At 40.0% G+C, this 22,954-nt stretch overlaps 1 protein-coding gene across 1 annotated transcript in view; it reads right to left on the reverse strand.

Moving 5' to 3' along the window:
* Positions 1–17,046: 17,046 nt before the first annotated feature.
* SEC16B (SEC16 homolog B, endoplasmic reticulum export factor) overlaps positions 17,047–22,954 on the reverse strand; it is a 120,406-nt gene continuing 114,498 nt past the window's right edge. Inside the window, exons 24-27 of the mRNA XM_063428250.1 lie at positions 22,765–22,876; positions 21,175–21,254; positions 21,009–21,095; positions 17,047–17,225 (exon numbers count right to left, since the gene is read on the reverse strand). Of these exons, the coding sequence (XP_063284320.1) occupies positions 17,154–17,225; positions 21,009–21,095; positions 21,175–21,254; positions 22,765–22,876 (351 nt within the window). The 3' untranslated portion in view covers positions 17,047–17,153. The remainder of the gene's footprint in view (positions 17,226–21,008; positions 21,096–21,174; positions 21,255–22,764; positions 22,877–22,954) is intronic.

A 22,954-nucleotide genomic window follows, 5' to 3' on the forward strand; every position in this document is an offset into this window, starting at 1 on the left:
CTAAGTTGCCTACCAGTCCATACTGTAAGTCTATGGAATGCAATCCAATCCATATACTTATAAATAACCCTGACAAGTTCTTAGATAAATATGGTAATTTATTTGGGTTTCAAATATATGGGACGGGTTTAGACCATGGGACAATATTGTTTATAGGGATAGAGACTGATACGGTAACCTCCCAAACTCATCAAGTATACCATTCTTTTTATGAAGAGATGAGTATAGATAATAAGATCCCCCATAATGCTAAAAACCTGTTCATAGATTTAGCCGAAAGTATTGCCGGTAGTCTTAATGTTACCAACTGCTATGTGTGTGGAGGCACTAACATGGGAGACCAATGGCCTTGGGAAGCAAAGGAGGTAATGTCCGGTTCTGAGGCAGTTGACCAATTAATATCTACACAAGCCGATTATCATATGAGTGTTAGAGGTAAATCTGAGTGGAGATTAAAGACCTCCATCATAGGTTATGTTTGCATAGCGAGGAAAGGAATGATGTATAATACTTCTGTAGGAGAATTAACTTGTCTAGGGCAAAAAGCTTATGATGATGATACAAAGAATACAACTTGGTGGTCGGCTTCAAATGTCTCAGAACCATCTAACCCGCTTGCTAGATACGCCAATTTAAAGGATGTGTGGTTTGACCTATCTGCTACATCTAGTTGGAAAGCCCCAGCAAATTTGTACTGGATCTGTGGTAAGAAAGTATATTCGGAGTTACCACAGGACTGGGAAGGGGCATTTGTGTAACGGATCGCCTGGCACCCTGACTGGGTACCTCCGTTAATGGATGCTCCTAGTGCTTCCTGAGGACTCCAAGCACTCTGGCAGACACCACAATCACCGAATCCGAGAAACCTTTAAATTCTCCCAAGCATATGAATGCTGTAGACCATTGAATAGGAACCATACGAATAGGCTTGTACTCCTAGCAGTCAACTGGAACAGCATACAATAAATCCTTCCCCCAATAATGAGACGACACATCACTTTGAGGGTAAAACAGGAACTCTGGACTGGCTCATCCAGCCTGGCTTTTATTTCCAACTCACACATACAGGCCACACCCAGGGGGAGGCATAAAAGAACCAATGACATAGATGTTACCTCCCACACATCCCCTCCCCTTAGTGTGACACATAATCCCATTATGCATACAGTGTAAAATATACTTTTACACAACTTTCATAACTTTAAAACCATACATCACATTCACATAAAAATACATATCCACAATCAATCCATTCAGGGGAACAACATATTAAAAAATGGCATGAATCCGACCAGGGGTTTAAAAGTTACTAAAAGTATATTTTGTTCCTTTCTGGCTGGCAGAAAAACATCCCCCCAATGCACCCTGGTTTCCTCCCTTCTGCCCTGGAGTTAATTGGAGAAGTAATCCAATTACCCAGGACTAAAGGCAGACTCCATTAACCACATGGTTGCAAAACAACATAAAACACTTTAAAATACATAAAGTCACATTTACACATAACACACAGACATTTCACCTATCCCCAGATAGCTGGGATCTGCACGCACAAAACTACCGAATAGCGCGCAGATCCTACTCACACAGCACAATTGCCATGGAGCTAAAGTCTTTCCCATAGTCTTTCATTATATGAATAGGCTCCATGGTATGGCTATCTGGGGTATCACATTCCCATAAAGTCTGGTCCATAGTCCAAAGGCAAGAGGCGGGCAATCAGCCCCCTCCAAGGACACGTGGCGAGGTCGGTTTCGCCACACTTCTCCCCTTTACCCCCCAGACTAACAGGGTACTTGACCTCCTGCCGGTCAGTGCCCTTGTTAGTCCAGCAGCCCACCCACAAGACAGAAACAGCAGAGCAGCCCACCCACAATAAACAGTTACTACACCTGGGTGAGGGAGAATCTTGTCCAGGTTCAGGTGCCTCACCACGGCTGTGTGGGGGACTGGTAGGCTGCCTTGGTAGGTTGCTGAGGGGGCAGAGACCAGCGGTACTCTGTCCTGTTGCCAGCACTACCACGGGAGTAGTCTGGTTGGAGCCTGGTTGCTGGAGACCGACTGTCTCCCCTTTAAATACACCGCTCTGCTGCTGGAGACCGACTGTCTCCCCTTGAGTTACACCGCTCTGCTGCTGGAGACCGACTGTCTCCCCTTTAGTTACACAACTCTGCTGCTGGAGACCGACTGTCTCCCCTTTAGTTACACAGCTCTGCTGCTGGAGACAGACTGTCTCCCCTTTGGCTAAACAGCCCTGTTGTGGGGGGGCAGGACCGACCGTCCCTACCCCCTGTGCTGGAAGTGCAGAGACCACGGTCCCATCTGCACAGGTGTGGGGCTTACAGTCTCCCCCTGGTACATTAAGCTGCCGCTGGGGAGAGGTGGTAACCAGCTCCTCTCCCATTAGAACACTCTGCCGCTGGGGAATGGAGACTGGGCTCTCTATTCCCTGTACATTAATGATCCGCCGCTGGGGAGAGGTGGTAACAATCTCCTCTCCCATGCATACTTCCCGTCTCTGCGGAGGGAGACCGACTGTCTCTCCTCCCAGCACAGAGTCCTGCTGTGGGGGAAAGGGGGCTGGGCTCTCCATTCCCTGCTGGATACTCTGCCGCTGGGGAATGGAGACTGGGCTCCCAATCCCCAACAAATCACACTGCCGCTGGGGAGGGATGACGGCCCCTTCAGCTCCCTGTAACTTGGGCGCAGAGACCACGGTCCCATCTGCGCTGGTGTGGGGCTTACTGTCTCCCCTTGGTGTGCTAAGCTGCCGCTGGGGAGAGGGGGTAACAAACTCCTCTCCCTTACACACTTTCAGCCGCTGGGGAGCAGGGCTGACCCTCTGTACTCCCTGTAGGCAGGGCGCAGAGACCACGGTCCCATCTGCGCTGGTGAGGGGCTTACTGTCTCCCCTTGGTGAGCTGCGCTGCCGCTGGGGAGAGGGAATAACAAACTCCTCTCCCTTACACACCTTCAGCCGCTGGGGAGAGGGGATAACAGGCTCCTCTCCCTGCACCGTAGACTGCCGCTGGGGAGCAAGAACGGCACCTTCAGCTCCCTGTAACGCACACTGCCGCTGGGGATCTGGGCCGACTGCCCAGCATCCCTGTAGGGCCGGTAGAGAGACCGCAGTCCCATCTCCACCTGCCATCTGTGGGTCTTCCCAGGACCAATCCGTGAGGCCCCGCAACATTTGTGAGTAAGGGCCCGGTGGAGAGACCTTGGTCCCATCTCTACCTGCCTGTTGTGGTTCCTCACAGGACCAGTCTATGAGGACCCCCACTTCGGGTTCCTCCCGCCGCCTCAGGGAAAGACGGCTAACCTCCTCGGATGCAGCCTCTACTCGGCTGCTGTACCGCTCCTGCTGCTGAGCATACTTCCTCTCTTTTGCCAACCGGAATTCTCGGTCCAGCCTTGTGTTTCGCTCAGCCATGACCTGGTTCCAGATCACCCAGCGTGTCTCCATGGGTATATCATCTCCATACTCGGCCACTCGCTGCCTCACCTCGGCCAGCCAATCATCTCCAGAGCCAGAACCTTCCATACTTGTCTGCTCCCAGGGGCGCTGCACGAGTGCTAGCGTTGCCCTCAATTTGTAAATCCAAACAGTGTCTCTGAGCTGCTTTACCTCGCACTAGGACGCCATCCCACCGCTTGCCACCAATGTAACGGATCGCCTGGCACCCCGACTGGGTACCTCCGTTAATGGATGCTCCTAGTGCTTCCTGAGGACTCCAAGCACTCTGGCAGACACCACAATCACCGAATCCGAGAAACCTTTAAATTCTCCCAAGCATATGAATGCTGTAGACCATTGAATAGGAACCATACGAATAGGCTTGTACTCCTAGCAGTCAACTGGAACAGCATACAATAAATCCTTCCCCCAATAATGAGACGACACATCACTTTGAGGGTAAAACAGGAACTCTGGACTGGCTCATCCAGCCTGGCTTTTATTTCCAACTCACACATACAGGCCACACCCAGGGGGAGGCATAAAAGAACCAATGACATAGATGTTACCTCCCACACATCCCCTCCCCTTAGTGTGACACATAATCCCATTATGCATACAGTGTAAAATATACTTTTACACAACTTTCATAACTTTAAAACCATACATCACATTCACATAAAAATACATATCCACAATCAATCCATTCAGGGGAACAACATATTAAAAAATGGCATGAATCCGACCAGGGGTTTAAAAGTTACTAAAAGTATCTTTTGTTCCTTTCTGGCTGGCAGAAAAACATCCCCACAATGCACCCTGGTTTCCTCCCTTCTGCCCTGGAGTTAATTGGAGAAGTAATCCAATTACCCAGGACTAAAGGCAGACTCCATTAACCACATGGTTGCAAAACAACATAAAACACTTTAAAATACATAAAGTCACATTTACACATAACACACAGACATTTCACCTATCCCCAGATAGCTGGGATCTGCACGCACAAAACTACCGAATAGCGCGCAGATCCTACTCACACAGCACAATTGCCATGGAGCTAAAGTCTTTCCCATAGTCTTTCATTATATGAATAGGCTCCATGGTATGGCTATCTGGGGTATCACATTCCCATAAAGTCTGGTCCATAGTCCAAAGGCAAGAGGCGGGCAATCAGCCCCCTCCAAGGACACGTGGCGAGGTCGGTTTCGCCATAATGTGTATTAGGTATGCTCAAACCATCCTTCTTCTTGTTGCCAATTGAAACAGCAGAGACCTTGAGAGTTAAAGTTTATGATGTGAATCATAAAAAGAAGCTAGCATCCTTGAATGTAGGTAGCTGGGAAGATAATGAGTGGCACTGGCTACCTTAGCGCGCTTCATTGCCAATAGGAGGGATGTAATATGTGAGGGAACTGGTTAACAGCCAAACTGTATGTCCATGAAGTGTTATTGTATTCTAATACAGGGATGCAAGCCTCATTCTACCATTAGGCAATTATGGATTCCTCTGTAAAGCACATAGCCTTCTTACCAGGTAAACCAGTTGGGCTGTTGATAAAGTCCTCCATTCACTTCCAGTGCAAATAGAAGGAGGTGTATGTGGAAAGTTCAATCTCAGCAACTGTTGTCTGCACATAGATGATGAAGGGCAGGCAGTGGCTGATCTCACAAGCCACATGGCTAAACTGACGCATGTACCGACTTAAGCCTGGAACGGGTACAATTCTAGTAGTTGGTTTGGAAGTAGGTATGAGCAGCTTGGAGGGATCAAGACATTGGTAGGAGGAGTCATGTTGATTATAGTGTGTCTCTTTCTACCATGTTTGGTTCCATTGGTAATTAGGTCCATACAGAGTGTCATAGAGAGCACGACAGAAAGGAAACCAGCTGCGCATGTAATGGCTGTTTGCAAGTATGAACCCTTAGCCCAGAGAGAATCAGAATGAGGAGTGCTAAAGGAATTTGTAAGGATGCTAAGATGCTTACGAGGTCTGTTCTGATTCATGGCAACCTGAGGTGTAAGCAAACTATGGTTAAGGGATGCATCTGGAATTGTGAAATATCAGAAGCATCAAAGGGGGGAATGTGGTGGAATCTCAGTAAAAATAAATTTACTAGGACAAGATTGCCATGTGGCATATGTGTAAATGTTGTATCAGTTAGTTAGTTACACGTAGCTAAGATACAATCAACACCGTATTGAGCAAATGCAGGAATGCAGAAACTGAAAACACTTCCCCTCCTCCATTGTTCTGGGTGAGCCATGTGGTCTAACAAGTAAGGGAAGTTAGGCTTTGTTCAGCTGATTGTGTAAAGAATATATGTGGGTAGAGTTAACTATAGGAGGAGCTACATGTCTATATCATGCATTTACACAGTCAGTTCTGGGCTCAGATCTTGTTGTATTTTGGTGACATAAGTCCCTCTGAGCCCCGGTCGGTGAATCGAATAAAGAATCTCTTCCTTCCTGAAGAAACCTGTGTCCACTTCTCTGTGCTTGGCTTCCGTCAGTTTCTCCGGTATCAGTATGAGTGCAGTGTGTGTGTATGAGTGCAGTGTGTGTATGAGTGCAGTGTGTGTGTATGAGTGCAGTGTGTGTATGAGTGCAGTGTGTGTGTATGAATGCAGTAGGTATCAATGCAGTGTGTGTGTGTGTATGAGTGCAGTGTGTGTGTGTGTGTGTGATGCAGATTGTGATGCAGAGCCTTGGTGGGGGGTGGGCATTTTTAATAAATTTTTTTCATTATTATTATTTTAATTTTTTTGTTATATTATTATTTATTTATTTGTATTATTATTTTTTTTATTATTATTATTATTATTATTATTTTCGTCCTCCCTCCCTGCTTGATACATGGCAGGGAGGGGGGCTCTCCTTCCCTGGTGGTCCAGTGGCATTGGCAGTTCAGTGGGGGGGAGAGGGGCAGGCAGAGAGCACTTACCTCTCCTGCAGCTCCTGTCAGCTCCCTTCTCCTCCGCGCCAGTCCGTGCAGCTCTTCTGTCAGCTCACACTGTAACCGCACACAGCCTCCAGTCTGTATTATGGCAATGTAAATTGCCATAATACAGACAGTGACTCGAGTATAAGCCGAGTTGGGTTTTTTCAGCACAAAAAACGTATACTCGATGTATATACGGTACTTTTGAATTTGAATCCACTATATGCCCTTTGATTAGCAACCTATTGCTTTAAAATAGCATAGCAGTGGACTATTACTTTTATCCTTTCTAGTCCCCAAGACGGATCATTAAAGATCAATTATTACTCTAGTTCTGTTTACGCTCTATTACTAGCAACTTATTGCTTTGAATTAGCTGAGCAGTCATTTTCAGGGTATAGAGATGTTTTGGGTAGCACTTGCTTGAGCTAACCCATCCAGTCTCCTCTATATCTACTTTCGCTTTGGGTTAAGCCCTATATACCCTTCAACCATCACTCCCTCTGTGGGTGATTGTTCCAATCACTCACAGCGGTTGTATATTCATTAAAGATCAATATATTTTTTGCTTGTTGTAAATTGAAAGAGTTTTATTTTTCTTGTGTTCCATATTAGATATCAAACTCTTAAAAACAGATATAATCATTCTATGTTTATGGATTATGAAATTGTATTATTCCACGTTATTTTCCCCTTAAACCTTGTATATTTCATGATTATATTTAACCTCCCACCCCCCTTGCAACTTGCCTTTATTTATTTTTTCCCAAAATATTCTATTGAGATGTTAGTAAATGCCCTAAATACTTGCTTAAATGCTTCCATATTTAAAAAAAAAAAAAAAACTGAATTGGCATACATTAAATACAATAGGAAGCATATATAGAAAAAAATAAAACAAACAAACTAAATTGTATGGGTCAGGTTTATTTCCAAGCTAAAACATAAAGAGCACCCATTTCAGCAAGAGTGCTCTGTCCCTCCGCATTATTTAAAGCAGATCATATTTATTATCTTTTCTTCCTTGAGCCAGATCTCAATATCTGTGTGCAGCCACTCTGTTCTCCTCTGCCCATGATGTTTGCTGTTTGGCCTTCTGAGGGATTGTGGGTAAATTTGATTGGCAATTGAAACAGAACCTTGATTAAGCTCTACCCATTGTCAGGATTTGTCAGCTTAACTGCTACACATAAAGAAATGTAGACCCTACTTTCCTTAATATGTTGCAAAAACTAGCGCACATAAGGGGAAGAAAAATGGTCTATATATAATCAGACTAGATCAAACTTATTTTTTAATGAAAGAGGGACTTTAATTACAGGCATATTAGACCCTTTTTCTAAATTTTGTTTTGAATTTCTTTGCTTTAGATTTCAGAACATGCATTTTTTTAACCAGGACTAAGAAAGAACAGTTAGATACCATCCTTGCATTGACTTAAATTTTTTTTTGTTTTGGTGTTTTTATTTTTACATTTTTTTATTTTTTTTTTAGCAGTTTGGTCTTTTTCTTTTATTATAAATAGTTGCATTATTATAAATTAGATTTTGGACATTTTGGGGCAAAATAAAAGAAGATTTAGAAGGTAGGTTGGGCAATGACATTTGAGGGTTGATAATGGCGTGACCCCCATTTTGCTTTTAATTTAATTCCCCCTACCCACTGGCAACAGATGATCTGTCCATATCATTTACTTCAAAGTCTCTCACGTGAAGCCTACAAGGAGGACTTTAACCCCTTAAGGACACATGACATGTGTGACATGTCATGATTCCCTTTTATTCCAGAAGTTTGGTCCTTAAGGGGTTAACGCAGCTCTCTATTGTAATTTGGGAGTAATATTAACACCCGTTGGCATATTTTCAATTTACATTTTACAAGCTCTGGCCAGCCCCGCCTCATGAGTAACCTTTGTGCAGCCAAAGTTTATATAACTATGGACATTAATTGTTGGCGGATATTCGGTTAATAAATTAGAATTCTACTATGTCTGTCAAACCAAAAAACAAACCAAAAATCACTAAAATAAAAAAATTACTTATAATAATAATGACATTTCTTTCCATACACATTTCTAGAAATCCTCCATTTTAAAGATTGACATCACTGATATATGAGATTTTATTAAATTACCATCATATTAAAAAACAAAGATCTCTGCCTTGTGTATTTATAGTCTTTTGTTGAGATATCAATGAGTCTGTATGTCCTTTTCCCTTAGAGTTCAATTTGTTGTTTTTCTTTTCTTTTCTTGTCTTTTTGCTATTGTTGTCTTGGAGATAAGGTCACAGGTCCAGAATCAGAGAGAACTAGCACTTGCTGGAGCAAGCATAAATCCTTTGTAAGTACAGTGTCTTTGAGTGGAATTTATTACAAGTATGCGTTCTTATTAGAGAGCTCCAGAATTGTCACAGCAATACTGACACAATTTTGTGTTTTAAATGTTCACACCTTTGTTGTTTTTGAGCAATAATGGGACACCACCCCAAACACCGTAAACAATGTACTATTATATTAATTGGGTTTTCACTGAACATCCGGACAAAATTGGTGAAACTGACCGAACTCCCACCTCAGTGGCAATTCTCATATTTACTGAGGCCAAATACGGTCAGAATTTGGTCTCTCCGAGTGAATCTGTGGCAATCAGATGCATCTGCTGTCTGGATTAAAATCAGGGCTTTTGCTCCCTAATCCTACACACAGTAGAATATTCAGAAAGCACAGGTTTTAATAAAATTTGTGAACAAATACATCCGGTAGGATTCATGATTCATGTTCACAAATTGTTGTTCACTTGCCTTCATGCAAGAGAACGATAATTATTTGCGTGCTGGCAGCACTGGCACTAGGGGATGGGGCCTGTAGAATAACAGGGAATGGACATTGACACGCCTGTGCCCCCACCTTAATCTTTTGGGTGGAGGACCCTTCAAATACATAATGGAGGGGGGACAGCTCACTGTCCACCCCCTTACTCCCATCCATGGCAGTAGGTGTGGGGTAATTTTATCCTTCAGTCTCTCCATGTGGTCAGTTGGAGGGGGCTATTACAATAACGTACCCTCGGCCTTTACTGACTTACGTTGTGTGGCTGCCCGCATGGCATGTGGGTGCATGAGGAGGTGTTAAACCTCTTATTGTATTATGGGGTCCTATTGCTAGCACAGCCAGTGGGAAAACAGTTCAGATTTTATTTTAAATCCATAGAATCCTCTGGGCTTTGATTTGAAGGATTTAAGCCATTCAATGGCATTTAGTCTGGCAGAAATCTGGTGTAAATTCAGGCCTGTTCGTTGCCTGAATTGGAAAATTCAGACATAGAGTGAATAGTAGAAAAATAACTCCCCTATTATACCATTCAAGTACTTATATGGTGTGAGTGTGCATTGTGCCCTTACACCATGCAAGTTGGACTTGCAGTTTTATCATTTGGATAAAATTCTTCATTCGCCTCCCCCACTCCACAAATTGAAGCCCACGGTACTCACAACACTTCCTTTTCGGAGCAAGAAACACCTCCCTAAGCACCCCATTACTGTTGTGACTTTTCAGGCACTCATTGGGACACAAAGAAGAAGAGAAAGATGTGCACAGCTTCTGAATGCTTCTCGAATTTCCAAATCGTCATTCACCCCTACGCTTGTGGCAAGCCACTTGCAAAGAAAAAAAAAAGAAAATTTTAAAGACCCCAGTCCCACTTTTTGAGGACGGCTCTGGCTGCGGCAATGCACTGCATCCTCACACCCCATAAGTGTGCCACTAGAATAAAGGTTCACTGTTGATAGTGGTACGGGACTGGCTGTGGGGGCACTTGTCACAGCCCCCTCCTGATCTGACACTTTATGCATGTGGGTTAATTTACTAAACAGGTGATTATGGAAAATTATGAACCTTTTACACAATTCAGTTCAAACACAAATTGATTTGATACATTCCCCAATTTAGCTATTTCTTTTCCTCTTTAGCTATTTTGACATCTATTTTGCAATTTTATTTTCAATTCACCAACATTTTATGTTCAGTAAATAAAGTGAAAACTGAGATATAAATGGCCTCATCACCATTTGCAGTTCCAGAGAAAAAAAGACATTAAACCTGGCATACAAAATCAAAACAGTACTTTCAAAAACCCTCTCGCCTTACAGAAAATCTATTTCGGAAATCCAACTCTAAAAAGCATTTAATTAACTTCAAGATTATGCTGAACTCTGCCCTCTCCATCAAAAAATATTTTTCTTCTGCACACAATCCATTTCACTTGCATAGAACCCTAGTTTCTACCTTTTACTCCACTCCTTCTCCATCATTTCTCCAGTACACCGCTCTTTCTCTCTGCAACATTGTCCATCTTATGTCACTGACCATGTAAACTTACTGAGAAGATACTTTCACTCTATTTATAAATTCATCCTCCAACTTCTCTCCTCTTCAATTTAACACCTTTCCATGCTGCCAAGGAAGAGGTATCTCTCTTTTATCTCTCATACTTCTCATTAACCTATCTCTATCTTCTGGATTACTGGAGTGATCTGTGTTTAACTGCTTTAGTGATGTTTACTGCTCTACAGATCTTCTAGAGCATTTTAAGTCAGTTACTAAATGACAAGCTCTTCTGAGGCAACCAATTATCTGCTCTCTGACAAATCCAAGTTACTTCACTCTACTGATTCTTCTGGAACACTGTTTTCGTTAGAGCATATTTTCTTCAACTATTTTTCGAGGTTTGACCTTTTATTTTTCTCCTTATTCCATAAAACATCATGTGATTGTATGTTCCAATCTGGCACAGGGTTTTTAACAATCAAATTGTGACAGTTGCATGAATAGTCTTTTGCTGATAAACAGATCATTGTATCACTGAAAACTTGGAAGCTTCAGGCACTTGACCTGTAAAGGTTTCTTATGTGATCTACGTATGGACTGTAGCACCTTCGTGAGTGTAGATCTTCTATGGCTATTATATACAACCAAGACTATCCTTTGAGTGTTTTTACTATTTTGGGTATTTTATTCCCATTACTTACCATTTCTCATCTGGCTCTCTGTGTATTTAACCACTACCCATCCACCTCTTAGGAGGTAATTGCTGATCTTCTCTGCATTTATTGGTTCACTCCAGCCACCATGACCTCTTCTGTTTTTAGAAGTGGTCATGGAATAAGCAATCTGTTTGAGATGCTGCACATACAGAAATATCTGCACTTTTTTACAGATGACTAGTTGCACCCCTGGTGCACAAGCAAAAATTGGCAGGTGATGTGAGCGTGCCTGCAAGAGGAAGTTTTTATGTCCCCTTCCTAACTCCACAGATCCATTTCAGCCCTCCACAATTTTACTCCTTTAGTGTGCTTGTTTATTTGTTTGTTTTAAAAGCCCACCTTGTCCATTTCCCTTTTCCACTCCACACTCCCTTCATCCCCTCTCATCCTGGAGATCAGTCTAATGAAATGAGAAGCATTTGATTGGACCACAGAGAGGGAATGAGTGATACTGCATGAAAACAGATGGGTGTGGAAACGAACAAGGATACATTTCCCAACTCTGGATTCAAAGTAAGTTTATTCTTATTTAACTGTATTTTTTTTTCTTAATATTCTTAAATTTAAAAATACTTAGATTTGGAAATGGTTATTGTAACGCTTTAGCTAACAATAGAGAACTATGGTGTTAGTGTTTTAGTAATAATATCTACACACACTCTCTAAATTAACATGTTCTCTCTTCTCTTGTTTAGTAATGACTTTATTATCTTAAAACCCATGTTCCACTTCTAATACCGTATATCATTGGTACTGTTTTGAGCAAAATATCTCATATGCTTATTGTTACTATAGCTCTAAATGATTTGCAGGGCCATTCCTAGGGTCACAGATGCCTGGGTGCAAAAAAATGTTTGGTGCCCCAATGTGGGCGTGATCATATTAGTAACCACTCCCCTTTGTTAATGTCAAGTCATGTTTCTATGGCAATGACTCCACCTCTTTCATATATAAGCCCCACCCATTTTTTTGTAATCAGACCCACACTTACTGATAGTCACACACTCTCCCTGAGAGACACATACACTTGCTGATTTGACACACCCTGACAGACAGACACTTACTGTCATTGAGAGTGTGTTAGTGTGTGTCAAATCAGTGAAAATGTGTGACTGTCTGAGTGTGTGACTGTCAGTGAAAGTGTGTGTCTGCCAATGTGTGTTTAAAATCAGTGAGAGTTTGTATCTGTCATTGAAACTTTGTGTCAGTGTGTCTGTCAGACACAAACTTTTACTGATTTGAAACACATTCACTGACAGTCACACATTCTGACTGACAGACACACACTGACACACTCTCAATGACAGACACAATAAGACACACAGATGTACAGATACTCTGATATGCATACAGATACACAGACATAATACAGATACACACACTGACACATTCAGATACAAATACTGCCACACATGCAGATGCAAAGACATACAGATACACATACACACACACTACACAAATACACACAGAGATACACACTACATACACATTGCACAGATAAACTCATGACACACAGAGATAAACACACAGATACACAGATGCAGATACATGGACACTACACAGATACTCACACTACACACACACACATGCACTACACACAGAGATAAACACACACACACACAGATGCAGGCACTAAAGATATACACACTACACAGGCAACACCCACACACAGAGATACATACACATAGACTACACACATGCACACACACAGATACGCACTACACACAGATATACACACTACACACACACAGATACACATACTACACACACTGATAAACACACACAGATACACAAACATTACAAAATTAAGCCACACCGGTTTCCTACCTTCTGCTGGCTGTGACTGGTGCGAGCTGGAGGTCTGCTCTCACAATCTGGCCCCATCCTTGCGGCTCCCTCCTCCCGCACTGTTGTGTCAGTGAGCTGGGAGGAAGTAAGAGGCTATCACTTCCTCCCAGCTCTCCCTGCAGATGGAAGAGGCCCGGCTGTTAAAGTGCTGCAGCGCACAACCGGGCCCCTCATTGCACATGTCCATTGGGTGGCCCTCAGGGCATGGGCCCTCACACAAATTCCCACCACCGCCACTGGTTGGGAACTCCTGTGTTAGATGATGACAGTGCCACCTGGAGCCATGACTCCACCGTGGTCTATGGACAGATGCTCAATTGGATTTGGGGGATGTCATGTTCTCATCCCATTCCTAAACATTTTTTGCAGTGTGGCACGGTGCATTATTCTTCTTAAAAAAGAAACGGCCATCAGTGCCATGAACGGGTGTAGGCGGTCTGCAATCTCTAGGTAGATGGTATGTGTCAAAGTGCCATCCACATGAATACAACCAAAGAAATACAGAGGATACAGCTGTGGATTTACAAAAACAAAATATGATAGTGTAATACATCATAAAATACAGCTACCTGTTCTGGATGATCAGTGTATAACAGCATGCTTAGTAAAAAAAAGACTTCTAAGCAATAAACAGAAAATGACTTCCCTTTTACAAGCTATTTATCATCAATTTCATTGTGAATAGAAATTCTCGATTTAGCTAATGCAAAAGTGCCTGCTCTCTGGTTCTCACAAAATATCAATTGCACTCTAATGGCTTGTCATCTTTCTATTTCTTAACAGAAATAATGTCAGCAAGAAATGATTGATGTCTTAACAAAGAGTGACCCCCTGCCACAGACTTGTGTTTTATGCACTATATGGAAGTGAGCAGGTGCAGGGGGAATTGGAGTTTGTCTGAAAACAAAACAGTATATATTTAGCAGAATAAGAGATAATTAGGAAAAATATATGTAATGAATTATTTTATTAAAAAGGCAAAGCCAGTTAATGTAAAACTAAAACTAATATTACATAATTAGTCATTTTAACACACTAAATGTTTACATAAAATCCTAGGTTCAAGTATAAGAGGGATAAAAGCCCTTGTCACGGAACCCCATCCCAGCATGGACTAAAAGAAGCTTATTAGTCCATGCTGCCTCCCAGACGGAATTGGGGACCTCTGTGGATTGCCTGGATCCATCCTGCATCACCAGTAGATACCCTGAAATGCTCTGGAACTGTTTGCTGGATCAGGACTGTTCTTTTTGGACAGTGAGGGCACCCAGTGAAGAGCTATTTAGGGACATATAACATGTGGGGGTGTAATCTTACCCGGAGCAAGATTGGAGAATGGCCACAACTTGGTCGAACTTTAACACGCTATAACTCGGGTGTGGATTCTGCAATCATGGCGATATTTGGACAGTAGAAATGCTTGGACGGGAACTATCCATGAATATATAATGTATGGGGGTATTGTCCAGGAAAAGTAGATTTTTGATGGCCATTTCATACATTTTGGCTCTATGTTTGGGAAGGCACTGCAAGGAGTCTATATGGTTAGCTGGGGTTGTCGCAATCAAGATCCCAGGCAGAATGGCTCTGGGGGTGGAACTATTTTAAAGGCCATTGCATCGCATAGAGGACCCCCTGGTGTGGGAATCCACATTTCTGTGTATAATTAACTGTGTTGTGTTCAATAAAGCTGCATTCTACTCCCCTACATTTAGTCTAGACTAATGTTTTCAGGAGAAAGGGTCACCAGTGCTATAATCACTGCAGAGAGCTATAACCACTGTTGACCTATTCAGGGCTGAGGTATCCAGAGACCCTCAGTTCAGCTTTGGCTACTGGATCTGAAGTGCTCCAGTCTGAAGTGCTTTTTATTTATGACCAGACTGTGGTACAAGTTCCTTGAGGCAGAAAACATATATGGTGGCACCCTATGGTGATCAAGTCTGTTATCCTTTACGTTTTATGTGCACCGATAATGTTTTTGGAACAACCGGCTTTGAACTGTAAAAAAAAATTACACTTTTGTCATTCCCAACAGGTATCCGGCTATTTATTACTTGTTTCTGCAGACCAGTGCACTTTAAAAACCCATTTAGTTCATAATACTAAGCAAGTCTTTTATGCAATAAATGTGTATCTTTTTTTTTTTTTAATTAATGCAATTTAATAGTAAGGACAGCAAATCTGAAAAGATATGAATACATCTACCAGTTGCTAATTAAGGACTGTCTAATTTGTTTTCCGCTAGAATGTCCAATACAGAAATATTTAATAAAAGGGTTGGTGATAAGGAACCTCTGAATGCGACATCACGCAACTTGTTTCATTAAGTGGCACTAGAACTGATGTAACTCAAGGATCATTAAATCATATCAATGATAATACAATTATTATGGGTATTTAGCCAATAACGAAAGTTGTATTCCTTCTTTTATTGTATTATCAATAATAAATTAGAAGAAATATAATGTTTTTCCTCTAGGCAACACTACCAGATTTCAGTACCTGTTCTTATCTGTTCTTCTAGTCGGCTTGCTGTTCTCTTTAATGGTCCATTCCTAAGTTTAAGGATTTCAAATTAACTACCTGTTGCCTAATCAAATATCTCCCATTACTGTTTAATGAAGCAGACAGAATTATTTCATTTACCCATATCTTAGATGGAAGGATATGTTTTAAAGGTTAAAAAGGGGGAAATAGTCACTTTGTACACAAAGTAGTTAAATTAATGTGCTGATAATGGTTGATAAGTTAAGGTGTAGATATGAATAATTAAAATAGCCTCAGAGAAAGCAAGAAGCCGCTATAGATTTTGTAGATCAACCTGCGAAAGACCTCTCTTGTTTTTTTATCCTATACAATTTACGCAACTCTGAACATATGGCTGTTTTTTTTAGCTAGAATTACAGGACAAGAATGCATGTACTATCTAGCATTTAGGGGCACCCACATGCATCACAGGTGCAAAAAAATGCACGCAAAAAAACATTTTTTTTTTTTTTTTTTAAATATTAAAATTCACACAAATTCAAGATTATTCATACCTTCACTTTACCACCTAGTCACAGCTGTATGTACAGACATATGTTTCCCATATAACCTGTTTACAAGAAACTAACAGCTCTTCCATAACGTTCTGTGAAGAGCTGCAAGAATAAAGAATTTACCCAACTGGACCTTTAATGATTGGGAATAAGTGTTGAAAAGTTATGAAAACCTCGTGCAAGAGAAAGGAAGCTTAACTGATTTTTTTTTTTTTTATGGGTTTATAGGAAATGTACAGTTTTCTTATAGAAAGCTACAACAGGTTTCAGTGAGTTCTTGGTTGAAGATGATGCCATTTTTAGTAGGAGACAGTCCTGTGCATTCTCTGCAAAAGAGGCTTATTTTTAACACGTATTCCTTTTTAATACATACATTATACATTTTTAGAGCAACCATGTCCACCATGACCTACTAGCAGTTGTAGCCTTTTGGATGAAATTTACAAAAAAAACTCCCCTTTACTCAAAATCACTTTTATTCCCCAATCACATTCAACCTGACAAACATCGAACATTGGGTCTGGATTACTTAATTAGTATTTATTGTCTGGCTGTACAGACAACATGATGATAATGTTATGTACTGACCAAAACAAGATAGTTTTTAGTTTTTAAGCAGTTTTTATTTTTATATATATATTTTTAGAATTAAATGTCAGAGGCTAAATACATAACCGAAAAAGCAAATAAAATAAGATTTAATAATTTTTTTTCTCATGTTTACACTGTACACGAAAACCATAATAAAAATCTTATCAACCCTTGGTGTTATTCTTGAGAAATAATTTGATCTTTTTCCCTGAGTGCTGTTCATTCCAATTGTTCATCATGGCCGCAGCGGATATCGTCCTCGAGGTGGGCGGCTGGGTCTGTTCGTGATACGTCCAGTTTCAGAGAACTTATAAGGGATAGAAAAGACAAGTGTTAGAATGCAGGAGATTTTCTAGCTTGTTACTGAACTGATTGGCCTGCTGACTATCTATATATAAAAACAAATAGTTCTTGGTATATTAAGCGTTACATACCCAGCATGTTATACCTGGCAAAACTATGAAAATATCCATCTGTCATGCCAATTCATTAGCACACAATGAATAATAGCAAAGGAGATGTATTTATTCAACATCAAATACTAGTGAATTAAAACCCAAATTGAAGTGTTGGAACATTTTTCAACATTTTCCAAAAATTTCGCAATTTTAGTAATCATTCCATAACTATTTGTTTTTTTTTAGCAAACAAACCCCGGGCACTGTGGATAATCTTGATTATTAAATAACCAGGAAGATGTTAAACATTTATTCACATTGATTTCTGCATCTTTCAGCAACCTCAGTGACGTTTGTCCTAGGCAAGTATACAGAACGACTGAGCTATCCAACAAGTGTTATCCCTCTGGATTTTTACTGTCTGTTAATGCTTATCTTTCAAAATGCACACAGTCCCTTCAACGGTATGCATCCGCATAATGCTGATAAAGCTGCAAATTGAGTAATCTTTATCTGCTGGGATTTACATTATATTTGACTTAATTTGGAATATCCCATTTTGGATACATTCAGCATCTGTTGGTAATGAAGCACATATATATGGGGAAAAAAAATATATATATATATATATATGACACCAAGCACTCTTAATAATATTCACCGTACATATATTTATAGGCTTATTAACTGTATTTCAATTAAATAGCATAATTTATAAGATGCATTTATTGCACCTGTATGATCACCAGAGTTATTCACCGAATTGTGAATTGTCAGGAATTCAAAATGAGTTCAAAACAAGAGAGTCAAAATAGTAACATAGTTTAATTTTTCCATTCAGGTATTTTTTTTTAACTAAATTTGAAATTTACTTTGAATTCACACTGTGGTGAACAATCCTTTGTTGTCTTCGTACACATTTCGATTTTATAAAACATTATAAGAATAAAATAATATATTGGCTTATAGGCCAATCTCTCAGGTTACATACAAGCAGAGCTCTCTGAACAAGGATCAGCACTGTGCATGCGCAAAATCACAGTACAGCTTCTGTAAGCAAAGGACACTGACTTGCACAACTTGGTCACGTGGTGCATTGTAATACTATACAAGAAATTGCACACGCAAACTGATCAAAACTACTCTGCAAAGTGATGTCAGGAGACTGGGGGCAGAGTATCTGTACCTGGAATGTATTTATAAATATATATTGAATTGTAAATGAAGGAACTGCACTGACAGCTGCAGTGCACTATAGCCCCTACAATAAGATATCGTAGTTATGGTGCTTTGGTGAAGTGTGCCTTTAATATTTCAAGTCTCAAATCATACTGCACCCACAAATGGACGGTAAATTCATGCCTTAATTACATCAAATTACTATTTTTTCATTTTCATCATATATTTTGCCTTTTATGAATGCAATAAATTTGCTTTATAGATAGTCCTCTACCTCTGTGTAAAATATATTTTATCCTAACTTCATTATATATGCTTAATGAATATACACCTTCACAGTTCTAATATGTAAAATAAAAATGCTAAATTTTTGTGCAGGAAGAAAAATATTTCCCTTTTTTTATGAAAATGCAATGCAACTGCAGTGCTTTGACCCTATCTCTTGAGATTACAGAACATTGTGATTGACAATGATAAGTCTAGCTTCCCCCACCCCCACGCATTTTATCCAACCTGAATGATTCTTTTTCTATTAATTTGGTGTGATTGCTTTTTTCCTGATTTCTTAATTATGTTTGCACATTTAGTCATGGGTTGTTTAGCATTTTTAATACTGCTATCTTTGCACAATTTGTACCACATATGAAATTGCCATTTGTTATCTCTTTGAAATCTCATCTAAAGGCACCAAATAATGTTAAATGATTATTAAAATAAAAGCCCACTATTCCAAGTCAATACATACAGTTATCTAATCTGGCTTGTCATTTATTTTGTGGATGGAAATAGAAAATATGTATATGCACCACGCAGTGAACTGTACGTGATTAGGCACAGAATTAATCATAAAAATGGGGAAAATTGCAAAATATAAGCTAAAGTGGCCTAGGAGAATATATAGCAGAGATTGAATATATCAACATTTATTTAAAGAAAAACTCCAATCACCATAACCACTGCAGCTCACTGCAGTAGTTATGGTGTCAGGAGTGTCCTTGCAGCAACCCATTGTAAGTAGTCAAACCTTCATAGAACTGTCTGACGTCTTACCAGGGGTCCACTAGCTGCTGATCCCTGCCTCCACTACTTTACTTAACGCAATAAGAACCAAAAGATTCTGCTTAGGAACGTCTATCAGCTCCCCTGAGCCATGCCTTTACAGTGCATTGGATGAGAATCAACTGATCGCAGTATGCCTAAAAGCTGAGCCCTGCACAGCTAGGGGCCAGGGCATTGCTTAGAATGGTTTGACAATGGTATTTACGATGGAGGGACTCAGAGCGCTCTTGGCACCATAACCACTACAGGGCATCTATTGCTCCAAGAATATTTAAATATATTCACTACTAACGCTCTTTCATAAAGCAAAGTTACAGAAGTGAAGGCAAGGGTAATGGTACAAAAAAAACAACATTTAATGTAAAAATATTTTATTTTACATTTGTTTTCCAGAAAAGAGTGCACTCACTAGACTAGGCTGTGTGAAGTGATCCATTATTGATCCATAATTCAAACAATTTCAGTCAACGTTTCAGTCCTTTCACTGACTATTTTCAAGATCATTTTATTTATATTTGTGGGAGAACTAAGCAAGGTATTTAATCAAAACAGTTATCTTTAAAAGGAAACAATTGTATCTTTGACTTATATTAAGTCATTGTTCTTTTTCAGCCAATGCCTCTTTACATGATTTATTGTGTGATGTAAAATTCATAGGGAATTGTAGAATTTTCTTGCAACAAAGAATATCCTGCAGCACTTTCCAGTCCCAAAACATTGTGTGCTGATAAAGATTTGTGGTAGAATAATGAACTGAAGAAGATCAGCCCTGTTTGTTAAGGAAGCTTGCGACTATAATGGATAGTTAATCATAAAGGTGGCACCAAATGCATTTAGCTATATTGAACAATCCATGCATGTATCTAATGCCTGTAATGCTAGATTGCACTTAGCACTGTAATAATAATATAGGTGAGCCCTAAATGTCTAGTCATGTGACACCTTCTTGCCCATCATCAATTAAGGTGTGTTGAATTGCTGTCTCCAGGGCTCTACTTTAAACCATTTTCAGGCACCATAGCAAGATTTTTTATATTTCCTGCATGCTACTAAAATCTAGTTTGGTTTTAATATTTAAGGAAAAAGCATTAAACTCAGGCCTGTCCTATTTCCTCCAATAAAAAAAAATAATAAAAAAATAAAGTAAATAAAAGCAGTCAGTTCCAATCATGAGCCTATTTCTGTGTCATCTCAATGTTCAGACTATCCTATCCTATGCAGTTTGGAAGAAAGGGGGAGCTCACTGGGGGACTGTAATGCTTATGTACCTGGGTACGATTTTATCTCACCTACAAGATCTGCAGTATACTGTATATACACAAGTCTTCATATTTTAAGCATTTTACTGGCAGAGAAAGCAGTAAGGGTTGATATTCTGGCCCTACAAGAAATGAATGTTCCAGATACAATGAAGCCCACATTTCCTAATTAACAGCATGGGTAGAATATATTACCTGTGAAGGGTTATACAAGGGGACATTTCCACCTGGTGAGCTAGTCTGAACCCCTGGAACAGTCAAACTAGAACCTGCATATGTCACCTAAAATAGCAAAGAATGAGAAGATTCAGTTCACATATGTGAGTGCCGTAACCTCACACTACCAGAACTTAAAACTTACCATGTTCTCTGTCTGACCCTGAATGTCTGATAATACTGAACTGCTATTGTTATTTCGCGGATCTTCAATTTCTTTAAAGCCTGCAAAGAAGTACATAATACAAAGGATCCGTGACTCTGCTTTGATACGGGGGCAGGGCTGTGTTCACTAGCGGCTGAATTCTACGAGCAATTCTGTCATTATTTTATTCCCCATGGAATTTAGAGCTTCAGGGAGTCAAGTTCTCTTCTCCACAAATCATCCTATCTGCTCCACAAATCACCATAAACAGAGATATTGATGATTATGTAAAATTACAATCCACACACAGTTCTCGTAGGTATATTGTGCTTATTTCTGTTGCTGTTGTTTTTATAGACTTGACAATTTATTGAATTTTTTTTTTTTTCAGGCAGACTCCCTTCATCAGGACCAGTCTAGATAACATCTTCAATGATGGACAAGTCTGTAACTATGTTGTTGTGTTTTCCTCTTCGTTTCTACTTAATCAATTCTTACATAACCCGTAGTCTATTTTTATGGTGGTGTCTATCAATTAATAGATCTATTGAGCAACACATGGGACAGATAAATCAATGTAAAGGAAAGGTCAAGTAGTTACAAATTTAGGTCTATTGATGTATATATATTGTACCTACATAGTCTATTTCACCTAAATAATTAATCACATTTAAACCAGATGAGTTTAACAAATTTTACTACACCATTTTAATGAGCTCTCGTTAAACTGTAACAACATTGCTACTTTGAAACAGAGATATACATTATAAGTGTACCGAAACTTTTACACATATTGCTCATTGATACTAATGCTGCATGATTTTCACACCATACAACTGGCTGAGCCTCACGAGAAAAGAAATCCATAACATCCATAGCTAGCCATTGCTGGCTTTTGGTGCAATATTTGTTAAAATTCTACTTAGACTAGCAATTAAATGACTCTGTATTAGTTATTTAACTGATTTTACTATTGCTTATGCTGTAGAATCTATAGTATATGCTAAAACACACTGGGTTATTTACCAAAGTACTAAAGTTCGGATTTAAAGTGAATTCAAAAAAGATTTCACATTTAAGGCCAAAACAGCTGAATTGGAAAAATGATCCCAGTTTGGCTAGTTCAGTCCAAAATTTGAAATGCACTTTGAATTCTCACTTTAGTCAATAATCCTGACAGGTAGTATCTCTAAAAAAAGATTTTAGGCACTCTCTTGCTCGATAACAGCCAGTTTTATTGGAGCATCATGTGTACAGCAGCAACATTTCAACCAACAAAGGTCTTTGTCTAACTTGTACACCTGAGGCCCATATAAATCTGCCTGTTTCTGGGCCCTTTAAGTGCCTGAAGACTTTATTTATAGATACTATATGTGAGGGTGGTGCTGAACCTAGCTGTGGCCATCCTAGATGAGTGTGGTTCCCTTTTTTGTCATTGTGAAATTACCCTGACAGAGTTGAGGTTTGGATTCTTGTAGGCACTGCTTACCTTATCATGAGGTTTATAAAAATGAGTCGCTGTCAGTATAATACTTTCTAATATTTTTTTTATTATGTTACAATCTGATTACGTGTAATTTGTGCTTTTACCTGTGTTTGTGAAAAATGTATTGGTTTGGTTCTTTGGTGGCATGTTACTCGTAACTTGAGACATAGGAGGATAAGAAACTGCACTAGGAGGAGGTGGTGGTAACTTATCCTTCTGTGGAGAGTGAGAAAGACCGTATAAATCACTACAAAGTGGGAATTCATCCAGAACCAGCCCACATCTTAAATTCTC

This window comes from Pelobates fuscus, chromosome 7, assembly GCF_036172605.1.
Source record: "Pelobates fuscus isolate aPelFus1 chromosome 7, aPelFus1.pri, whole genome shotgun sequence".
NCBI classification, from domain to species: Eukaryota; Metazoa; Chordata; class Amphibia; order Anura; family Pelobatidae; genus Pelobates; species Pelobates fuscus.